The sequence below is a fragment of the Mustelus asterias genome, chromosome 25 (assembly GCF_964213995.1).
Source record: "Mustelus asterias chromosome 25, sMusAst1.hap1.1, whole genome shotgun sequence".
Lineage (NCBI taxonomy): Eukaryota > Metazoa > Chordata > Chondrichthyes > Carcharhiniformes > Triakidae > Mustelus > Mustelus asterias.
Genome location: NC_135825.1, coordinates 21,682,059 through 21,706,864, shown reverse-complemented (window position 1 = coordinate 21,706,864; position 24,806 = coordinate 21,682,059). Strand labels below are relative to the sequence as shown.

The window sequence follows — 24,806 nt, the reverse complement described above, 5'->3', positions numbered from 1 at the left end:
TTTCTTCCCATTCACCACTTTAAAAATTCACTCCCTGCACTGTTGATAATCCAGGGCTATAATGTGCAACATCTACAACCAGAGCGTCAGCAAGTAGAAAAAGTGACTGCATCTTCCAAACCCAAGACCCCCACCAACTGGAACAAGTCACACACCACTCAAACTTGGAAATCTATGTTCTTTATCATTGGGTCATAAACTCCATAGAACCATAGAATCCCTACAGTGCAGAATGAGGCCATTCAGCCCATTGAGTCTGCACCGACCACAATCCCCACCCAGGCCCTATTCCTGTAACCCCACATATTTATCCTGCTAATCGCCCTGACACTAGGGTCAATTTAGCATGGCCAATCAACTTAACCTGCACATCTTTGGAATGTGGGTGGAAACCAAAGCATCCGGAGGAAACCCACGCAGACACGGGGAGAATGTGCAAACTCCACACAGACAGTGACCCAAGCCAGGAATCGAACCAGGGTACCTGGTGCTGTGAGGCAGCAATGCTAACCACTGTGCCACCCTTCCTAACAGCACGTACCTACACCAAATGGACTGCAGGATTTCAACAAGGCGACTTACCACCACCTTCTCAATTAGCATTGGGCAATAAATGCTGGCCTTTCCTGTGACATCCTCATCCCATGAACAAATAAGATTTAAAAAATAGCTTTAAGTACCGTAAGGTTTTCGCCTTAATTGCCCGGACAACATTTCACGTGATCTCAGTTATCCTTTGCATGGAGAAATGTTTCCCAAGCTTGTCCTTTACAAGTTCGAATCTGCGAGCCTTTTTCCAGCATTGATCATTGAAATGGTACTTGGATAAACATTTTCAATGAATGACATTTATATAACTACAATCATCATTACAACATTTGATGGTCTTTAGAATTTTTCGCGTTTTTCACCAATATCCAACGTCAAAAACCGTGCTAAGTACTGTTCACGTTTTATCTACCAGCAGAGAGCTTGCAATTTACTAATTTATATTTTAAATAAAGGAGGGAAGGTTTAACTTAGCCATGTAATGTCTTCCAAATGCCATCTAATTTGGCTGATTATACGATCGAATTGTTCCCGCTTGCTGTAAATCTCACCTGTTCCTCTGACCACCCAAACCGTACAGGTGGCCATCAAAGCGAACAGCAGTTTCCGTCTCATGTCCAACTTTGTCAGTATCAGAATCTTTAGACTGGAGAAATTGTCAGGATCCCAGTCCTGTGCTGATCTCTCACTGAAGATTGGACGGACGGTCACACTCAGTGCGTTCTGCTCAATACAATGGGGCGCCAGGTAATCCTTGGTGATGCCTTTATTCCGCCACACTCCTGGTCAGCTGCTTTTAACCCGCCCCCTCACCAAACCCGCCCCTTCTCCCCTGATCGGGGGCCAGCGGAATGAATGCTACTGGCCCCTAAGTATCTGAACTTTACAGGTTTCACTGCGGTTATCTAGAGCCACCTAGTGATCAAAGATAAGGGTGATATAACACAAAGTGTGGGGTAGAACTTGTATAATAGCCGGTGGTGACCCAACCATCATTTTCTGCCCCGTAAACTGATAGTTGGGTCGCCACTGCTTATTAATACATGCGTCTATGGCAAGGGAGGGGATAACTGGAAACTAGAACAAGTTATGGACATGTTTGAAGAATATTTCACATCACAAATGATAACCAAATGCAACAGGAGAAAAATCAAGCAGGATGTCATCCGATCCAATACTGCCACTTTCTGATGATTAAAGTTATCCCCACCTTTGCAACATATAGTTAATCTACTAACGGCTGAGAAAATGGAGTACTATCAGGTGTCAGAAATAAGATTGAAACAAAGCTTAAGGCTTTCAAACCATTTGCAAGCTGAGCTAAATGTGGAGTTACAAATATAAGCAGAGCTTTGAATTATGCACAGCACCAACAGGCCTTTTCATAATATATATTAACGATTTGGAAGGAGGAACTGAAGGCATTGTTGCTAAGTTTGCAGATGATACACATATATAGAGGGACAGGACAGGTAGTATTGAGGAAGCAGGGGGGCTGCAGAAGGACTTGGACAGATTAGGAGAGTGGGCAAAAAAGTGGAAGATGGAATATAATGTGGAAAAGTACGAGGTTATGCAGTTTGGAAGGAGGAATGGAGGTATAGACTATTTTCTAAACGGGAAAATGCTTAGGAAATCAGAAACACAAAGGGACTTGGGAGTCCTTGTTCAAGATTCTTTTCAGGTTAAATGTACAGGTTCAGTCGGCAGTTAGGAAGGCAAATGCAATGTTAGCATTCATGTCGAGAGGATATACAAGAGCAGGGATATACTTCTGAGACTGTATAAGGCTCTTGTCAGACCCCATTTGGAGCATTGAGAGTAGTTTTGGGCGCCATATCTAAGGAAGGATGTGCTGGCCTTGGAAGTTCACAAGCATGATCCCTGGAATGAAGAGCTTGTCATATGAGGAATGGTTGAGGACTCTGGATCTGTACTCGGGAGTTTAGAAGGATGAGGGGGAATCTTATTCAAACTTACAGAATACTGTGAGGCCTGGATTGGGTGGATGTGAAAAGGATGTTTCCACTAGTAGGGAAAACTAGAACCAGAGGGCACAACCTCAGGCTAAAGGGTCAATCCCTTAAAACAGAGGAGGAGGAGGAATTTCTTCAGCCAGAGTAATGAATCTGTGGAACATTTTGCCGCAGAAGACTGTGGAGGCCAGGTCAGAGTGTCTTTAAGACAGAGATGGATAGGTTCTTGATTAGTAAGGGGATCAGGGCTATGGGGAAAAGGCAGGAGTATGGGGATGAGAAAAATATCAGCCATGATTGAATGGCAGAGCAGACTCGATGGGCCAAGTGGGCATTTCTGCTCCTATGTCGTATGGTCTATGGTCGAGGAGAGAAATAAAATGAAAGCTGGTCCTTCACCACATGAAAAGGTGAAGCAAGAGGGGTGTACAACTCCAGCAGTAATGCGGTTTTGATTGTATGAACAGTTCAACATGTCAAACAATATCTAACTGGTTAACTGATTAAAATAATACGTGGTGCACTAAACCTGTGGTAACTGGGTCTACTGGGCTAAAGTGGGACTGGATAAAGTACGGCCTACAGAAATGTAACAAACTACATGACCTGCATCTGGAAGTCAGTGTCATATAATCAGAGCTATGTGTAGAAGCAGGCATGGAAACAGCTCCGAGCTTGAACTTACTGTATCTATGCATGAAGTTTCTAGTTGTTAATAAATTCTTACCATTCAACTACGCAAGACTACAAATACCTTAAGGTCTAAGAATGTAAAACACCAGTGAATGGAACTCAAAATCTCAGGCAACTGCAAAAGAAAATTAAAATCCTGGGAAACTAAAAGAGAAAGCAGCATTCTGACCTGAAGAAAATGCTCAAGAAACAAAAGTTGCAGAAGGAAATTGACAAAGAAAATCCCCAATTAAAGACACGGTAGCTGAAGGCAGAAATTAATTCCTCGCTGAATTCTTCCATTGATTCCTGTGGAAGTTCACATCAATGCCCAGTTTTTTAAAAAATTCATGGGATGTGGGTGTCACTGGGCTGGCCAGCATTTATTGCCTATCCCTAGCTGCACGAACGCAGTTGAGAGTCAACCACATTGCTGTGGCTCTGGAGTCACATGTAGGCCAGACCAGGTAAGGACAGCAGGTTCCTTTCCTGAGGGACATTGTTGATTTTTGGAAAAACCCATCTGGTTCAATAATGGTTTCATGGGCATCAGTAAATTCTTAATTCTGGAATTTAAAAAAAATTCAAATTCCACCGTTTGCAGTGGTGGGGTTTGAACCCAGGTCTCCAGAACATTAATGGAGTTTCTGGATTAATAATCTAGCAATAATACCACTCGGCCATCACCTCCCCTTAGATTTAGCAGAATCAGCAAGGGTGAGCTAAAAATTTAACATTCCTGGACAACACAAGTCCTGAAAAAAGTTAAATGCTGTAGTGGTCAGAAATTGCTGTTTAAAATCACAGTCCAGGAGATACAATTCCTGAGTGGATGCCTCAACACATGGGGCCCTATTTTACCATTTTGATTCGAAGTCCTGGGTGGACTTGAAACTGGGGTGTTTCAGATCCGAATTTTAGACCTGTTCTGAGGCGCCCTCATACACAGATTGCCTGCAAAAATATCAGCGATTGCCAAATTGTGCTGTAGAAACCTGTGGTCGGGGTTTAACATGCCCAAAATCCTGCAGTTGATATGCACAGTTGGAGGTGCCAGTGCAGAAAAAAGATAGAATGCTGCTCCCCTGCCACATCCCTCCTGGGCCAGATAATGCCTCTCCCTGACCCCTACAGGCATTTCCCCATCCCCACAACATCACTGACCCCTTTGTCCCCCCCCCCCCCCCCCACCCAGATGGATTGCAGGCCCTCCCCCTCTCTCTTGCCCCTCATCGATCTCAGGCAGTAGCAGTGGACATCCCTTTCCCTCCACTAATCTCAGGCAGAGTGGCAATGGACCTACCTTCCCCCCCCACCCCAACCAATCTCAAGCAGAGAGCTGTCGGACACTAGGCACCTACCTCCTCACTAACTGGAGCACCTGAAATCAGACTTCTAAGGAGCATGTCTGTTTCGTGCTGGTTCTGGATGAGTAAAGGGGGAAGTGCTGGTAAAGTTGGGCATGCAGCCCATTAAGTCAATTTAAATGCATTTAAATGGCCACCATGCTGATCTTTACCTAGATTGTGCCTGTTTTCAGGCACAATGCGATAGTAAAATCGGGCTCATGAAGAGACCACATGACCTGTAGGTAGAGGTTAGTGTACTGTTGGACAGAATCATGTGTACAAGCATGTCTACAGCATCTTAGTAGGTAAACACTTGAATTACCCAAGACTACAAATACCTTAAGACTCAACTACAGCTACCCACTTTTACAAAATCCATTTCTATAGTGGTGCAAAACAACCTCTCTCTACCTAAGCTGCAAATTTCTTCTTGAAAGAAACTGAGTAAGATAAAAATCTCAAAATTTTAGTTTGAATACGTGTGTGTAGAAATTTCTTCTCATAAAGCTGGTGGATCTCTGAAATTCTCCACCCCAAAAGGGTAGTGGAGGTTGGATCATTGGAAGTATTTAAAGTGGAGGTGGATAAATAATTGATAGATCAAGGAATAGAGGGTCATAGGGAAATGACAGAAAAATAAGTTGAGGTTGGCATAGATTAGCCATGATCATATTGAGCGGCAGGGCAGGCTTGAAGGGTCTAGTAGCCTACTCCAGCTTCTACTTCTGGTGTATTTTAATGCAAGAACACTGGAGCAATCTGGAGATACAAGAGGAAGAGCAGAGTTTTACCATTTATTATATATTAGAGCATTGAAAGTTAAGACAATGACAGCACTAAGCAGGATAAAGATGGAAGAAAATAAACAGACAAAAAAATGTTTTTCACATTTATTATCAGTAATTGCAATATCAATGGTTTAAAACTGCATTTATAAAATCTTAGTCAATTTACATGGGTATCAGCTTATTTAAGCACAGAAGACTTTGGTCAATCTGCCATTCAACAAAAATGAACCTTCATTTTATTCAGTAATTTTGTTTTACTTCTACTTTAATTTTAAGGCATTTTTATAAATAAAACATTCCCTTGAAACAGTGAAACAAATTTTGTAACATATACAAAAACAGATCATCAAGAGCTCCGTGCTCTGTTCCTCATCAAAAACTTGTTAAATTGGGTTTTAGAGTGTTGAGTGACACTCAGTGACTTCCACATTCAGGATAGGAGGCCTGCTTGAACAAAAAAAAAGCAATCCTGTCCAAGAACTTGCAAAATATACACATGTATAGTCTACAAATGTGATAAATTTTGCCTTTTGATTTAATGAACAAAATGACTACCGTGAACATGGCACTTTCTAATGGTTAAAATTTGAAGTCTGCGTTCTTATCTAACGTTTCCAATCTGTTTTGAACGCAATGCAAATATCCTCTGCCATTTAATATTTAGTTTTGAGAGCAGAAAAACTAATCTGCTAGTTACAAGAACGTTTCCAATGCAGCCGTTGCAATTTCCACATGACACACAAATGCATCATATACATTATCCAGATGATAACAATTACTAGCTAGACCCTAAATCAAAGACCAGTCCCACATACACTCCACATTTATATGGTATCTCTAATGTAGTAAAACACCAAGGTGATTCGCAGAAATGTAAACATTTGACAATGAGCCACGAGATATTTGGGCAAATGGTCAAACAGGTGGAATTTTAAGAATTTGAGGGGAAGAAAAACAGATTTAGGGAGGGAATTCCAAAGCTCAGGGTCATAGCTACTGAATAATGGCTTCTACCGATGCAGAAATTAAAATGGGCAACGCCAGGCTAGAATTGGAAGAGCACACATGCCTGAGGGTTGTGACACTGATTACAGAGATGAGGGGCTAGGCTATGGAGGGATTTAAAAACAAGGATGAGAATTTTAAAATTCTATGTTTTCCTCAACAGATCATCAATGCAGACCAGTGAGCACAGGTGAACAGGACTTAGTGCAAGTGCAGGTTCAGACATGGGAAACAGACTTTTGGACGAGGTCATGTTTACAGACAGCGCAATGTGGAGGCCATCCAGAAATACTTTGGAACTGTCAAATCTAGTGGCGAGAAAGAATGTATCTGCAATACATGAACAGCAGAAGCAGGTAGTTGAGTAATCTCACAAAGGTGGACAAAGGTGTTACTGATGGGGTGCGTGAGATTGGAAGCTTATTTAGGGGTCAAATACAGTAATAAAGGCTACAAACAGTCTGGCTCGCATTAGCCAGGAAAAGGACAGAGTCAAAGGCGACAAAGCAGAGTTTGTGGTGCGAACCATAGCTTTGGTTTTTCCAATATTCAGTTGAAATATATTTTCTCTCGTCTAGTACCGTATGTCAGACCAGCTATCTGGCAACTAAGAAACAGCAGAAGGATCAAGAGGATGGTGGTCAGGTTGAGTTGGGTATTTTCTATGCTGTCAGCTTTTTGTGTTCAGATGATGCCACTAAGGGCAGCATGTAGATGAGAAATAGGAAAAATGGTATTGGTGTGAATGGTTTAATCTACCGGAATATCATGTATATTTTTACATTCTATATATAATAAAATGTTTTTTATTTCACATCATGTTTATTTGGGCAACACCATTTTGATATGCCACTAGGTGTCCCTCTTGGTAGCTCTTGGTACTGTGGAAAATTCACATTAGGTCACATTTATAGCTATGCTGCTGCACAAGACAGGTTTTAAAATGTTTTGTTCTAAAGTCAGGCTGCCACTTTGGCTTCTGTACAAGTTTTGCATTTAACCTGTACTACAAACACCTAGAAGATTATTTTAAACAATGTTATTGGACAATACATAGGCAAAGATCACATCAAGTTCAAGCAGGCTTTTAGCTTTATTTTATGTTCAGCTGCTTATGTTATGGTGAGTGGAGATAAAGGTCACATTTCGCACCAGAACTTACACTAGTATTTATAGCAATCTTGCTCTATGGAATTTATGTCCAAATTGGTGTTTCATTTGCTTATACCAAAACTAAATATGAGCACAAGTGTAAATGTAGCAGCAATATTAAGCAAGCAGCCTTCTCTCATATGTAATCACACATTCTTGGAGACTCTTGCCTCTGTTAATGTTTACCTTTCATTGTGCCTATTACGAAGGCTATTTGGGTGTTTAGTCCTTCTGAATGCTTTAGAGAATAGGCAGCAATTTCAGATGCATTAAATTGCACTGCAATTTAAAAAGATCAAATTGTAATCCAACTCCAGAAAAATCTTGTGCGTCTTCAGCAATGCAACGCCTAATTATTGGCCATAAATCTACACAAGCATATTATACACACAAATCCAAGAAATGCACATAAGCTGGTCATTTCCATGATGCAATTTTTTCCAAATAAGCAGAGGAGGATTTTGTCAGCTGCATCGCCAATGGATGTTGCAAAAAAACCCACAGAAATTAATGCAGTGATTTTTCAACAGAAAACTGATGCAAATCAATTTTGTGCAAATCTCAGGAAAAGGAACAATTTTTCTCTCGTGTCGCAACTACGCTGAAGTTAGTAAGATAATTCCAGGGCAAAGTTTTAAAAAGCAAGCCATTTATGGAAATAAAGTGTTAATTTTGGTGTGTTTTATAATATACTTTGATAATGGAAATATTATAGGCTCTAACATTAAGATATGCAACTCCCTCAGGATATACAAACGCTTCCACTATTCTTAAGTTTCACACAAAAATATATCTTCAAATTCCTAACAGAATAGAAACCAAACGGAATTAAATTCTGTAAAAGAAATCACTGATTTCATAATGCTCAGGGAAACAAAACCTCAAAAATGTTGATTCAGCTTAATAAACTCATCCAAGTATGTATCAAAATTAACATCTGCATACTGGATCCAAATGAATGAGAGAAACTGACCCTGGAATAACCTTGTCATCTTCAACTCCATTGGCATTTCATTGCTTCCTTGAATCTAAGCTTGTGCAATGTATAATATTGAACAAAGACTTTGTAAATGTGGGCTGCGCTAGCTAGGCCAGCATTTATTGCCCCATCCCTAACTGGCCTGCCTGCTTCAATACTGCAGTCCATGTGTTGAAGGTACACCCAAGGTGCTGTTAGGGAGTGCAGGATTTTGACCCAGATAGATGCTGAAATTGTGTTCCTCAAATAAAATTGAGTTCATCAGATGTAAACCTGCCTTTTCAACTTGAGAAAACATTTTGCAGTTAAACTTTTCACATTCATTCAATGACAACAAACAAGTTCTGCAAAGCCAGAAACAAAATTTGTATTTATATTTCTAAACCTTTTTATGCAGACAGCATGGAGTCATTTTGATTCCATTAAACATTTTGGTGAAATAATAATGAGAAATCCTGTATTTAACAAATCACCAATGCAGTCAAGATACAGATTTGATTGCAAATGTTTTGTGGGTGCCTTCATGTGTATAAAAAAAATTTAGCAATATTATAAAAAAGCTCAAATAAAACATATACCTCTAACAAACGTGTGTGCAGTGACTCGGTTTCTAAAAAGCTCGATCAGCATCAAATGCTTTCATTAAAGTGCAGAGCAAGTACAAAGAAGTGATTAAAAAGAGAATGCTGCAAAACTTTAGCCCAATTTGAGGAATATTGTGGGGGAATTTTTCTTGTAACAAGCATGGAACATGTTTCGATTTGTATTGCTGCTCTGTAGCCACATTGTTCATGCTAAAAGCTTACAATGCATGTTTCTTTATTTTAAATTGGCTGTTAAAAAAACATGGAAATTCAGTACATGCGGAAACAGTGCCAGCTGCAAATTATACATCAAAGAAATAAGTCGTTTTAGGTTCAGTAGTTCCATAGCGAAGATAAATCAAATTAGGACAGTTGTAAGTAGTTACACCCAACATGAGTTCAAATTATTGACCTGAGGGGAAGGAGGAAAAATTCAGAATTAGTAAAACATCTAAATGTAGTACACATGACAAGATGGTCAAACGGGTAACTACACAAATATGGAAGTATCTTTTAACAGCCTAAAATACAAGAATCAAATTCTTTGTGGGGTAACCATTGTTGAGCCATTTAACTTACTTTTAAAATGACCCAAGCAGCAGTAACATTTGGCATTTTCAGCTCATTAAATATATGCAAAAAGCCTCATTAAAATAATTGACGAGTTCATCTAAGGAACAAAGTAGGAATGTAATTTTCAGTATTCAAAGTTGCATCAGAGATTTTGACATTTGATATAATCAAAACAAATAAGGTAGCTGCAGGTTAGATGCTTTGAGATTTCATCCATTAGATTTTATGAAAAGGAACACAGGTAGCAGAATTTTAAATTTATCTATTCAGTAAATGTACTAATTCAGGTGAGATAATAGAAGATCAGCATGTAGTCAGAATGGAACAGCAGGGGAATTATCAGCAGAGTTGAGAGCACCATTTATACTCTATTATTAAAAAATGATCAGATTATATTATTTGTCGGAGATTGCTCTACATGAATTGGATGTCGTGTTTCCGAGGTTACAAGAGAAGTACTTCATTGGCTGTAAAGCAGTTTGGGATAATGTGGTCATGAAAGGTTCTCAACAAGTGCAATCTTTTCTCCAACCTTGGACATAGTGTACGTAAGAACATAAGAAATAGGAGCAGGAGTAGGCCATCTAGCCCTTCGAGCCTGCCCCGCCATTCAATAAGATCATGGCTGATCTGTAGTGGATCAGTTCCACTTACCCGCCTGATCCCTATAAACCCCTAATTCCCTTACCGATCAGGAATCCATCTATCCGTGATTTAAACATATTCAACGAGGTAGCCTCCACCACTTCAGTGGGCAGAGAATTCCAGAGATTCACCACCCTCTGAGAGAAGTTGTTCCTCCTCAACTCTGTCCTAAACCAACCCCCCTTTATTCTGAGGCTGTGCCCTCTAGTTCTAGTTTCCTTTCTAAGTGGAAAGAATCTCTCCATCTCTACCCTATCCAGCCCCTTCATTATCTTATCGGTCTCTCTAAGATTCCCCCCCTCAGCCTTCTAAATTCCACGAATACAAACCCAATCTGCTCAGTCTCTCCTCATAATCAACACCCCTCATCTCTGGTATCAACCTGGTGAACCTTCTCTGCACTCCCTCCAAAGCCAAAAAATCCTTCTGCAAATAAGGGGACCAATACTGCACACAGTATTCCAGCTGCGGCCTCACCAATGCCCTGTACAGATGCAGCAAGACATCTCTGCTTTTAAATTCTATCCCCCTTGCGATATCGGCCAACATCCCATTTGCCTTCTTGATCACCTGTTGCACCTGCAGACTGGGTTTTTGCGTCTCATGCACAAGGACCCCCAGGTCCCTCTGCACAGCAGCATGTTGTAATTTCTTTCTATTCAGATAATAATCCAATTTGCTATTATTTCTTCTAAAGTGAATAACCTCACATTTGTTAACGTTATACTCCATCTGCCAGATCCTCGCCCACTCACTCAGCCTGTCCAAATCTCTCTGCAGACCTTCTACACCCTCCATACGATTCACTTTTCCACTTATCTTGGTGTCGTCTGCAAACTTTGTTACCCTAAACTCAGTACCCTCCTCCAGATCGTCTATATAAAAATGGTAAATAGTTGAGGCCCCAGTACCGATCCCTGCGGCATGCCACTAGTTACCATCTACCAACCAGAAAAGCACCCATTTGTTCCGACTCTCTGCTTCCTGTCGGATAGCCAATCCACGCTAACACCCTACCCCCAACTCCCTGTGACCCAATCTTCTTCAGCAACCTTTTGTGAGGCACCTTATCAAACGCCTTTTGGAAATCCAAAAACACCGCATCAACCGGTTCCCCTCCGTCAACCGCACTAGTCACATCTTCATAAAAATCCAACAAGTCCGTCAAGCACGACTTTCCCCTCATGAATCCATGCTGCATCTGCTTAATCGAACCATTCTTATCCAGATGGCCTGCTATTTCTTCTTTAATGATGGATTCCAGCATTTTTCCAACTACAGACGTTAAGCTAACCTGCCTGTAGTTACCCGCCTTTTGTCTATTTCCTTTTTTAAACAGCGGCGTAACATTAGCCGTTTTCCAATCCGCCGGCACTACCCCAGAATCCAATGAATTTTGATAAATAACCACTAACGCATACGCTATTACCTCTGACATTTCTTTCAGTACCCTGGGATGCATTCCATCCGGACCCGGGGACTTATCCACCTTCAGTCCCGTTAGTCTACCAAGCACTGCCTCCCTGGTAACATTAATTGTATTGAGTACCTCTCCTCCTACCAACCCTCTATTGTTAATATTTGGTAAACTATTTGTGTCTTCTACTGTGAAGACCGACACAAAAACTTATTGAAAGTTTCAGCCATTTCCTCATTTCCCACTATTAAATCCCCCCTCTCGTCCTCCAAGGGTCCAACATTCACTCTTGCCACTCTATTCCTTTTTATATATTTGTAAAAGCTTTTACTATCATTTTTTATATTTAGAGCTAGCCTAGCTTCATAACCGATCTTTCCTTTCTTTATCGCTTTCTTAGTCGTTCTTTGTTGTTTCTTAAAGTTTTCCCAATCTTCCCATTCGCCACTATTTTTGGTCACTCTGTACGCATCGGTCTTTAATTTAATACTCTCCTCAATTTCCTTCGTTATCCTCGGCTGGCTATCCCTTTTCTTACAGCCCTTCATCACCGGAATATATTGTTGCCGAGTACTGAAAAGGATCTCCTTAAAAATCCTCCACTGTTCCTCAGCTGTCCTACCTACCAGTCTGCTCTCCCAGTCCACCGTAGCCAATTCAGCCCTCATCCTATCGTACTTCCCTCTGTTCAAACAGAGGACACTGGTATGGGACCCTACTTTCTCCTCTTCCATTTGTATCAGAAATTCGACCATATTGTGATCACTTGACCCAAGAGGGTCCTTCACAAGAACATCCTTAATTCTACCTACCTCGTTACACATTACCAGATCTAAGATAACTCGTTCCCTCGTCGGTTCTGTAACATACTGTTCAAGGTAACTATCCCGACAGCATTCTAAGAACTCTTCCTCCATCCCATCCCTTCCAACTTGAGTCAGCCAATCAATATGCAGGTTGAAGTCCCCCATGATTATTGCCGTTCCGTTTTTGCACGCATCCATTTGCTTATTTATAGCCATCCCCACCTCAACATTTGGGGGGCCTATAGACCACTCCTACTAGTGTCTTTCTCCCCCTACTATTCCTTATCTCTACCCATAACGATTCCACGTTTTGTTCCTGAGAGCCTATGTCATCCCTCACTCCTAACCTGATATTATCTTTTATTAACAGAGCTACCCCACCACCTTTTCCTTCCTGTCTATTCTTCCTAAATGCCTGATACCCCTGGATATTCATCTCCCAGTCCTGGTCTCCATGCAGCCACGTTTCTGTAATGGCCACTAGATCATACCCATTTGTGCTGATTTGCACCATCAACTCATTAACTTTGTTCCGAATGTTTCGTGCATTCAGGCAAAGTGTCTTTCTTCCAGCTTTTATCTGGACCCGATTTGATGAAACGCTATCAACCTCTCCCTCGCCCTCTACTCCTTTAACTACTTGAATGCCCTCATTCACTTGCACTCACTCCCTCTCCTCTACCATTGATTTCGTAATTCCTCTTACCTCTGCACCCTCCCCCCCCCCCCCCATAAATTAGTTTAAAGCCCTATCTACAGCCCTAGTGATACGATTCGCTAGGACTCTGGACCCAGCACGGTTCAAACGGAGACCATCCCATCTGCCCAAATACTGGTGCCAATGCCCCATGAATTCAAACCCATTCCTCCCACACCAATCCTTGAGCCATGCATTCATCTCCTTAATCCTATTAACCCTGCGCCAATTTGCGCGTGGCTCAGGTAGTAATCCAGAGATTACCACCTTGTTGGTTCTGCTTTTTAATTTGTTCCCCAGCTCTTCGTACTCCCTCTGTAGATCCTTAGTTCCTGTTTTGTCTATGTCATTGGCACCTACATGGACCACGACAACTGGATTTTCACCCTCCCACTCCAGATTCCTCTGCAGCCCAGATGATACATCCTGGACCCGAGCACCAGGCAGGCAACACAACCTATGGTATTGCTTCTCCTGGTCACAGAGAACAGTGTCTATGCCCTTAACTACACTATCCCCAATTACTACTACATATTACAGATGTAGTGGTGCTGGAAGTCTTAAAGCGCATCAAGGTAGATAAATCCTCAGGAGCTGAAGTGTATCCCAGGATGTTGTGGGAGGCTAGGGAGGAAATTGTGAGTCCCTTAACAGAGATATTAGAATCATCGACAACCACAGGTGAGGTGCCTGAAGATTGGAGGGTGGCAAATGTTATGCCTCTGTTTAAGAAGGGCTACAAGGAAAAGCATGGGGACTACAGGCCGATGAGCCTATAATCTGTAGTAGGCAAGTTGTTAGAAGGTATTCTGAGAGACAGGACTTAGTCATTTAGAAAGGCAAAGACTGAGTAGGGACAGTCAGCATGGCTTTGAGTGTGGAAGATCATGGCCGGTATTTTACGACCTTGCTCGGGCGAGGCTTGTAAAATCCTGCCCGAGGCCAACGGAGAATTACGTTCTGTGAGCTGCACAGCGGCAAAATTCCAGCACACATCTCAAGATGATCTGTGAGTATTTTGAAAGGATAACTAAGGTAAATGAGGGCAGTGCAATTGATGTTGTTTACATGGACTTTAGCAAGGCCTTTGACAAGATGCTGCATGGTTGCATAAGGTTAAATCTCACGGGATCCAGGGTGATAGTGCCAAATGGATACAAAATTGGATTGATGATAGTTGTAGAGAGTTTTCAAACTGGAGGCCTGTGACCAACAGTGTGCCTCAGGGATCGGTGCTGGGTCCACTGTTATTTGCCATTTAGATTAATGATTTGGATGAGAGTTTAGGAGGCATGGTTAATACGTTTGCAGATGACACCAAGATTGGTGGCATAGCAGACAATAAACAAGGTTATCTAGGATTGCAACGGGATCTTGATCAACTGGGCCAGTGGATTGACGAATGGCAGATGGAGTTTAATTTAGGTAAATGCCGAGGTGATGCATTGTGGTAGATCGAACCAAGGCAGGACTTACTCAGTTAATGGTAAGGGTGTTGGGGAGAGTTACAGAACAAAGATCTAGGGGTACAGGTTCATAGCTCCTTGAAAGTGGAGTCACAGGTGGACAGAATGGTAAAAGCGACATTCGGCATGTTTGGTTTCATTGGTCAAACGCTGAATACAGAGTTGGGATTTCTTGAAGATGTACAAGACATTGGTAAGGCCACACTTGGAATACTGTGTACAGTTCTGGTTATTATTGAAAGGATATTAAACTAGAAAGAGTGCAGAAAATATTTACTAGGATGCTACCAGGACTTGATGGTTTGAGTTATAAGGACAGGCTGGATATCTGGGATTTTTTCTCTCTGGAGCGTAGGAGGCTTAGAGGTGATCGTATAGAGGTCTATAAAATAATGAGGGGCATATATAAGATAATCAATATCTTTTCCCAATGGGAGGGGAGTGTAAAACCAGAGGGCATAGGTTTAAAGGTGGGAGAGAAGATACACAAAAGGGTCCAGAGGGGCAGTTTTTTCAGAGGTGGTGAGTGTCTGGAACCAGCTGCCAGAGCTAGTAGTAGGAGCAAGTCCAATTTTGTCTTTTAAAAAGCATCGAGAGAGTTACTTGGGTAAGATGGCTAGAGAGATATAGGCCAAATGCAGGCAATTGGGACAAGCTCAATGGTAAAAACTGGGCAGCATGGACAAGTTGGACCGAAGGGCTGTTTCCATGCTGTAAACCTCTGACTCTATACCAGGAGACCACAGACATTTCGGAATCTTGGTTTCTCTACTAAAACTCTGCTTTATCCCCAAATGGAAAAAGCAAGCTGCAGAGCATGTTAATTCTACATCACTTTCCGGTAAAATCTTTTGTGGAATCTTAAAAGCGACAACATGGCAAGAGTCAGTAAATATACAAACCAACACAGGAAAACTCACAGGTTTGGAAAGGAACTGAACTTAATATTTCTGCAATGGAGAAGCAAGGAAATGCAGTACATTTTAAAACCTGTGAATGAGAGCTGAAAGGGCAATTCTGGGTGGAGTTTTCCTTGTAAGAGCCATATGGTTTCCTGGTGATCTACTTCCAAACATCTAAATAACCCAATTTGCTTTTATCTTAGTAACCTACCTACAATCTCATCTTTCCTGCTCTGTGGATTTTACTTAACTGGTCTAACTATCCATCAGCAGATCCGGTTGACCATTAATTTTCACTCGCCACCTCTGCCAAAACCATTCAACTTCAGGATTATTTTGAACAGCAAAAAAAAAACTAGTTTTTCTCCACTGTCAACCACCTCTTTAAAAGTCTTAACATCTCCTCAATGCTCATCAACAATAGGCATGTGCACTTTTCCAGCAAGATTGAGACCATTCATTTAGTTGTCCTTTTTACATTCCCCTCAGCAATCCAAACCACTGCTCCTCCCAGATAGCCAGGCCCTGTACCTGAACCAATGTCTTAGTCCAGTTTCTCTCCCATCTCCCTCGATGCTCTCTTCAAGTTCACTTGGCCCACATCATTGATGTCCTACTCCTTTAAACCGCTCCTACCCAAATTGCCTTCCTGGCTGCAAACCAGCTGGTATTATAAATGGTTTCCACTTCTACAGTACTGTCTAAAAACACCCTCAAACCTGTTGTCCTTTTCAACTGGCACACAATAAGGAATTCCTTTCCTCATTAAAGAACTTCAACATGTTGTTGCCTCCCAATTTTTTCTTTTTCACAACTCCATTTTTGAACCTCTGCCGACCTAGTTACAAATTACATCCTCTAGGACTGTGGTGGTTTATCCCTTGACCCTTTCTGCAGTCTTTGACTCATGCGTCTTACCTCGTGTTCTGCCTGCCCAAGCATAGCTACAGCACCTTCAGCAACAGCTTCCTTATCTGCCCCTGCACCATTCCACCCCACCGCCACAAGTGCCCAAGTCTATCCTTGCACTTCCTCATCTACAACCTGTCATTTGGCAATTTCAGACTGACAGCTGTCACACTTGTCCTATTGACCCTCTGCATCACCACCATTCGACTGCTCCACTTCCCATGTATTCCCGACTGATTACGGGATGAACAGCAACTTTGAGATAAACAGTAGCAATATCAAAAACTGCTCTCCAGTCACCAATTCCATCAACATGAGCGCCACAAGGTGACTTTACTCATGGTGTAGTGATCATGTTCCTGATTCACCATACCCACAATCTCAACCGCCAACCCCCTCCGCCCCCCCCCAGATTGAGATAAAATAGAAGTTTTTAAAATGATGTGAAATGATGATAAGTCCAAGAAACTTCCCTTAACTTCTATACCCTATGTTCTGAAATCTGCTATCTGGACTATGACACGTCCTGATCTTTTCTATTCTGTCTTATGTGGTGCAATGTCAAAAGACTTCTCGAAGTCTATACATAGCTTACTGATTTAAGTATGAATAAACAATGACCTTTTTAAAAATCCTTGTTGGCTATCTCTAGATACTGTCGTTTCACCTTTCATTTGCTCAGCAAGGTTCTATCGTTCCTACAAATTACATTGAGTTTTTATGGTAGTTATTTCAGGAATTCACATGCTAACTCCAACCTACGCACTACCTACCAGACATCTGAGCATATCCAGACCCAAATACTGCACAATACTAAAAGAGATTAAATAGTCTGATAAGACTTGCAAAGTAATATACCTTTTATTTTTTTTTAAACTTAATTATCAGCAACATTGGACTTCACTTGGATTTGTTCAGTTTCAGTGTTCATGGCAACTTTCTCAAAAGTGGTATGCCGTCTGGAAAGGTAACATGTGACAAGCACAAATGACAATTCGATAATAATGGGATAAAAAACAATGGTTTCATAAACACGTTAATACTTTAACAAAAATCAAATTCAAAATAAAAAAATCCATGGACAAACGCATTTGTTAATTGTAGCCAGTTAAGCACCAACATTAAAGGTTCACTTGCATATTCATAAATGAAATAGCTACATGCATTACAACCAAAATAGTCCCCATTTCACATCTAAGTGAGATACAGAAAGTCTGTTTTTTTTAAGCTCCATACAGACTATTGAATGCACCTTCCTTTTACAATTCATTTGATACATCAGAAGCCTTGGATAAATGCAAGAATGATGATTGCAGAACAGGACAGACAATAAAAATGCTTGCATTTATATATTGCCTTTCACATCCCAGTACACCCAAAATAATTCTACAGCCAATCAAGGAGACCTACTGTTGGACTGCAAAATAAAATCCCTGAATTGGGAATAGAAATTCTCAATTGATGTTTTCTTTTGTTGTGAAAAGAGTGATGGTGTAATCTAGAATTTATCAATGCTGTGAGGCACGGATCAGTCAGAGATGAAGATAAAATGGAAGGATTGATATTCTGAGATTTTGCTTCATTGGCATTCTCAATGGAGAATTTTTTCCACAAAAATGTAAATCTGTCAAGAATGATGGAGAGGGGCAAAAAGTAGACATCGTGCAGTATGCTTATGACCCATTCACTCCAAAGAGTAATTCAATGATGAATTTCTTACTTTTTCTTCTTCTTCTTCTTCATCAATAAATACCATATTACACACGCGATGATACAAACGGCAACACATCCACCAATAGGTCCTTAAAAATACACAAGATATGCAATGCTTGAAATAAAAGCAATTCCATTACAAATAAAATGCAAACAACTAGAGAAGAACTACTTGATGTATAGTGAGTGACATTTCACCAACTTGCAATACTTTAGAACCTGAAGCAGTTCAAATTTTAAAATGAATTCATCAATTTTGGTTCATTCCTAGTGAAGCACAACCTAAAATGCATTATACAAAGATGGGAAAATGGGCATTATTTCCACATCCTTGCACTATTCGCTATGTGAATGAGCATATAAAATATCCTTCAGTCCTTTGTCAGGTAGGACAGCTGAGGAACAGTGGAGGATTTTTAAGGAGATTTTTTAAAGTACTCAGCAAAAATATATTCCGGTAATAAAGGACTGTAAGAAAAGGGATAACCAGACGTGGGTAACAAAGGAAATAAAGGAGAGTATTAAAATAAAAACAGATGCATAGAGAGTGGCCAAAAAGAGAGGAGAATTAGTGGATTGGGAAAGCTTTAAAAAAACAAAGAACGACTAAGAAAGCGATTAAGAAAGGAAAGATTGATTATGAAACTAAACTAGCTCAAAATATAAAAAATGATAGTAAAAGTTTTTACAAATATATAAAAGGAATAGAGTGGCCAGAGTGAATGTTGGACCCTTGGAGGACGGGAGGGGGGAAAACAAGGAAATGGCTGAGACTTTAAATAAGTTGTGTGTGTCAGTCATCATGGTGGAAGACACAAATAGTTTACCGAATAGTTGAGATCGAGAGTTGGTGGGAGGTGAGGTCCTTAATACAATTACTGTTACTAAAGTGGTAGTGCTTGGTAGACTAATGGGACTGAAGGTAGACAAGTCCCCGGGCCCAGATGGAATGCATCCCAGGGTACTGAAAGAAATGGCTGAGGTAATAGCAGATGCGTTAGTAGTTATTTATCAAAATTTGCTGGAATCTGGGGTAGTGCCGGCTGATTGGAAAACAGCTACTGTTACGCCGCTGTTTAAAAAAGGAAATAGACAAAAGGCAGGTAACTACAGGCCAGTTAGCTTAACGTCCGTAGTTGGAAAGATGCTGGAGTCCATCATTAAAGTGGAAATAGCAGAGCACCTGGATAAGAATGGTTTGATCAAGCAGACGCATCATGGATTCATGAAGGGAAAGTAGTGTTTGACGAATTTGCTGGATTTTTATGAAGATGTGACTAGTGCGGTTGACAGAGGGGAACCGGTGGATGTGGTGTTTTTAGATTTCCAGAAGGCATTCGATAAGGTGCCTCACAAAAGGTTGCTGCAGAAGATTGGGGTACACAGAGTTGGGGGTAAGGTGTTGGCGGTGGATTGGGGATTGGCTATCTAACAGGATGCAGAGAGTTGAAATAAATGGGTGCTTTTCTGGTTGGCAGTTGGTGACCAGTGGCGTGCCGCAGGGATCGGTGCTGGGGTCTCAACTGTTTACCACTTACATAGATGATCTGGAGGAGGGGACTGAGTGTAGGGTATCAAAGTTTGCTGATGAAAAGAAGATGAGTGGGAAAGCGAATTGCGTGGAGCACGCGGAAAGTCTGCAGAGAGATTTGGATAGGCTGAGCGAGTGGGCGAGGATCTGGCAGATGGAATATAACATTGGCAAATGTGAGGTTATCCACTTTGGAAGAAATAATAGTAAATTGGAATATTTAAATGGAGAAAAATTACATCATGCTACTGTGCAGAGGGACCTGGGGGTCCTTGTGCACGAATCGCAAAAACTCAGTCTGCAGGTGATCAAGGTGGCAAATGGAATGGTGGCCTTTATCGTGAGGGGGACAGAATATAAAAGCAGGGAGGTCTTGCTGCAACTATACAAGGCACTAGTGAGGCCGCAACTGGAGTACTGGGTGCAGTTTTGGTCCCCTTATTTGCGAAAGGATATATTGGCCTTGGAGGGAGTGCAGAGAAGGTTCACCAGGTTGATACCGGAGATGAGGGGTGCAGCTTATGAGGAGAGATTGAACAGATTGGGTCTGTACTTGGAGTTTAGAAGGCTGAGGGGTGATCTTATAGAGACATAAGATAATGAAGGGGCTGGATAGGGTAGAGGTAGAGAGATTCTTTCCACTTAGAAGGGAAACCAGAACTAGAGGGCACAGTCTCAAAATAATTGGGGGCCGGTTCAGGGGGAACTTCTTCTCTCAGAGGGTAGTGAATCTCTGGAATTCTCTGCCCATTGAAATGGTGGAGGCTACCTCGTTGAATATGTTTAAATCAAGGGTAGATAGATTTCTGATCGATAAGGGAATTAAGGGATATGGGGAGCAGCCATGATCTTGTTGAATGGCGGGGCAGGCTCGAGGGGCTAAATGGCCTACTCCTGCTCCTATTTCTTATGCTCTTATGTTGTTTTGTCATAAGAACAAGAGACATTTAGTAACATTGTGACTGCGTCCGCTATTTTGACAAAGCTATCCAATTAAATACACTCCTCTGCCCAAGTATTTATCAAATTCCCTTTTGAAAGTTATTTAATCTACTTCCTCCATCCTTCCAGGCAGTGCATTCTACACAATGCACAGTGCCCCTGTTCAGTGTTTCCAGCATTTTCTCTTTTAGATTTCTAGCTGCTGTAGTACGTTACAAATGTGTTGTTAGTTCCAATGTTTGGAATTTCACTTATGTTCAATTTTCAGTTACAATATATTAAGTATTTAAACTGTCAGTATGTATTTAAAAAGTTTGTAAATCTAACTACATTACTTAACCCACTCACTTACCAAGAATTTTTGCTATTTGACCGTCAGCTTCATCAGAAGGATTTGAAAAAAAGGAACATTAAGTTAGCCATAAAAATAAATCCCAGTTACTCAAGGCATGTAGTATTAAATAGATAGATGCTTCAATCAAAGTTCCCTGTTAGCAAACGTCACAAACAACTGCCTTTTTTCCAGAAGCTGGGAGCTGTTGCTATACTATTCCCTGAGCCATCACCGAATACCACAGATGTTAATTTTGTTCCCAGTTACAAAATAAATTGTTACCGAGCAAGACAAATAAATATATGATCCTAGATCACATGTCCTGGATGCAATAATCCCTGCTTATTAATGATTCAATTAATGATAAGTATGGCAATGCAGCACATGAAAAAGGAAAGGGGAAACCTCTACATGACAATATACTTAGATACGTGGAATGCTCTGGGAAGTGCTGTAAAAGGAGGAAGGTCTTCAGGACAGCGGTCCGATTACTCACGGAAGTTTTCTGGAGTAATCTAGTGACATAGGGGATGTTAACTGAACAACTTTGCTTTATTTAGTTTGTGGTTGGCAGTTTTCGTAAAGAGTCGAGGTGCAGAAGTGAAACAGTGCTGAATGGCTGCCAGAGGGTTAGAATATGCATTCTGGCAAGCTAGGGCAATGGAGCAACATCCAAATTTGTTCAGACTTCACCTTTATTGATCTATTGAAAGAGACCAATTGAAAGAAACACAGCATTTTTGGTGTAAAAGGATTATAGGAGGTTGGTCATGGACCAAAGGTCTACTAAATGCCAAGAGACTATATTCAGAATGGTGGGTGATACCGTGTAAACATGGTGCAAAAAACCAATTGGTAAAAATAGGTCAATTATTTTCCCACCAGGCCTCCCAATGTATCAATTTTTATTCCTGAAGAAATTTGCTCTTCGAAATAAACTGAGCACAAGGTCAGGAACAAAACCCTTGTCAACAGATTGTCACCACCCTTGGAGAGTACTTACAGCTGCAAACACACCATGATTTGGAAGTATAATCGACAGTGTATCTACACTAGTTTAAGCAGTTGACGAAGGTAGCTTAACACCACCTTTTCAAGTGCATTTAGGAATGACCAACAAATGCTGGCCAGTGACACACATCCCATGGATTTTTAAAAAAATGATTTAGATAAAAAAACCAAGAGCAACGTATCCAGGTTCACTGACAATACAAAGCTTATTGGGGGCATAAGCAGAGGACGACCCAAAGAGGTTGTGGTTTAGACAGGTTAACTGAGTTGACAATAACATGGCAGATGCAGCATAAGATGGAAGAACTGAGGTTACTTACATTAGTATTAACATAAAAGCAGATTATTATTAAAAAGATGCAAAATGTAAACATTGTTTAGAAGAGACTTGGAGGAGATACGAGTGGGTTTGGATGCAGATGGGGTTGGAAGCTGTAGAACGTTAGAAACAAACCATCTGGTTTCATATGGTTGGGTGGTCTAAAACGAACGGACAAAGATACAAATGTACATTTCAAGAAATAGAGCAGGGACAACAGGCACATGCACACATATGGCTAATGTGCTCTTGGAGTTAGCAACTGAAGCAGAGATAAAGCAATATGGAAAAAAAAAAATCAGGTAATATAGGGCTAACACTACTTCTCACATGAAGGATTAAAATTAATGGTTTTATTGGACTAAATTGCCTGCTTTATGCAATTCTGTGACGGTCAAGACAACCCCATTAGGTCAATGCAATGCACTCACCCTTTGGTATAGGAGTAACTATAAAGGGGAACAAAGAAGAAACAAAATGAATCATGTGGACAGTGTTACCATAAAATAATGCCTCTTAAAACATGTACATCATTAACTCAATACATCAACATACTTACCAGCTGTAGTAACTGCGGTTCCTATAAAATGGAGAGAAAACTTATAAGCAATGTGAGTAACAAACAGTGTTTCTCAAAAGAATGTGATGTGCATAAAGCAAAAGGGCATTCTCGAACGTCATTAAATTTGTTTACTGTTGCCATATTCAAATTGTCAGGAAAAAAAATTGCTAAGTCGTTCAACAATACACTACTTAGCATTACTCGTGTGTTCTCAGATAACCTCCACTGGTGGATTTGCAATGTCAGTAGCCACATCCAAGGACCAGAAATAATGAAAACAATTACTCCAAAGGCTGATCAAGTATCTTTTGCATAAATACAATTACCTTTCAGGTTGATCACCTATCACCACCGATGGGAATAGTTAGAAATGTAATAGTTTCTCAAGTAAAAAGGCATGGGAGGTGGAAAACAAGGGGAGGAAGGGCTGTGAAAATCGAAGATAGAAGTGATTAAATAAAAAAAGTTGGTGTATAACCAAAGTGAGCTGTAATGGGACAAGCAAAGCAGCATTGTATCCAGAGAAGGTGCAAATGGTAGAATGATGAACATCTGCCACCCAAAAGCAAAAACAAGGGAAAAACGAAAGCCTGCAAAAGGAAAAGGGTGACAACATGGGGAGGAGATTACAGTCCGAAATTGTTGAACTCAACGTTGCGTCTGGAAGACTGCAAAATGCTTAATAGAAAGCAGTTATTTTTTGAACTTACACAGCTTCAGAAAGAGGCTGAGGACAAGATAGAGAATTAAAATGACAGGCAGCAAGATCAGGGTCACATTTGCTGACTGAAAGGAGGCATTATAGAAGTGGTCACTCTGCTTTTGGTCTTTCCAAATACAGTAGACTACATCGAGAGGTTCACACAAAATTACTGTTACACCCTTGCACAGTGGAGGAGAGGAGGTAAAAGAACAGGCGATTCACCTCATGAACTTGCATGGAAAGGTGTTATGGGAAGATAAAGGGGAAAAAGGTGTTGGGTGACAATTCAGGAGCAAACTAGTGTGTCAGAGGAAACAGCCCATTGAGAACACTGAAAGATGTCCAGTAGCAGCACGCACACGTTGGACTTAACTGCCTGATTCTATACAATTTTTTGACTTACCAAGTGTCTCCATTTCTCTCGCAAGCACAAACCCACACATCCCTCCCCCTCACTCACCACTGACTCCCGCATGTGCACACTCACCACTCCAACTCCCTCTCACATGCACACACTCACCCCTCCTCTCTCTGAGGCTCTTCCCATTACTCTGCTGAACACATTCATCCTGGAATTTCAGTTTTGCGCTCTTCCTAGCTTGTCCAATCAGAGGCTAGCTTCTTCTAGAAACCAGTCACTGATTGAAAAATACTGCAGAGATACTTGTCCAAATTGTACAAGTCCTGCTGTTGGCCCCTGGAGTCTGTGGAACTCCAGTTTGGGACCCCTGGTTAATGCAATGAACTCACCAGGTTTTGTAACAGCAGATTCTGTACAGGGAACAAGGAAGAGAAAGTAAAATTAATCATGTGGACAGTGTTACCATAAAGCAACACTTCATAAAATATATAAGAAAGAAAGAACAGTCTAATTACACTATTAATTCAATGTCATAACCTTACCAGGTGATGTTGTGGATGAAGTTGCTAAATATTGGAATGGAAAAAACATATTTAGCAGTGTTATCATAAAATAACACTGAAAATATATAAAAAAGGAAAGAACAGTTTTAAGTGCACTATTAATTCAATGTCATAATCTTACCAGATGGTGTTGTGGATGAAGTTGCTAAATATTGGAATGGAAAAAACACATTTAGCAGTGTTATCATAAAATAACACTGAAAATATATAAAAAAGGAAAGAACAGTTTTAAGTGCACTATTAATTCAATGTCATAATCTTACCAGATGGTGTTGTGGATGAAGTTGCTAAATATTGG

General features: G+C 40.9%; 1 protein-coding gene across 14 annotated transcripts in view; it reads right to left on the bottom strand.

Annotated features, from left to right (window-relative positions):
* Window positions 1-5,424: 5,424 nt before the first annotated feature.
* The window catches only part of LOC144511854 (C4b-binding protein alpha chain-like), a 60,459-nt gene continuing 41,077 nt past the window's right edge, over window positions 5,425-24,806 (bottom strand). Inside the window, exons 7-16 of one of the 14 annotated variants that reach the window (XM_078242236.1) lie at window positions 24,772-24,795; window positions 24,630-24,653; window positions 24,488-24,511; window positions 24,335-24,355; window positions 22,879-22,899; window positions 22,751-22,768; window positions 21,008-21,034; window positions 18,190-18,271; window positions 17,328-17,428; window positions 5,425-9,466 (exon numbers count right to left, since the gene is read on the bottom strand). In XM_078242236.1, the coding sequence (XP_078098362.1) occupies window positions 17,347-17,428; window positions 18,190-18,271; window positions 21,008-21,034; window positions 22,751-22,768; window positions 22,879-22,899; window positions 24,335-24,355; window positions 24,488-24,511; window positions 24,630-24,653; window positions 24,772-24,795 (323 nt within the window). In that variant the 3' untranslated portion in view covers window positions 5,425-9,466; window positions 17,328-17,346. The other 13 variants (XM_078242243.1, XM_078242235.1, XM_078242237.1 and 10 more) reach the window with 13 other exon arrangements.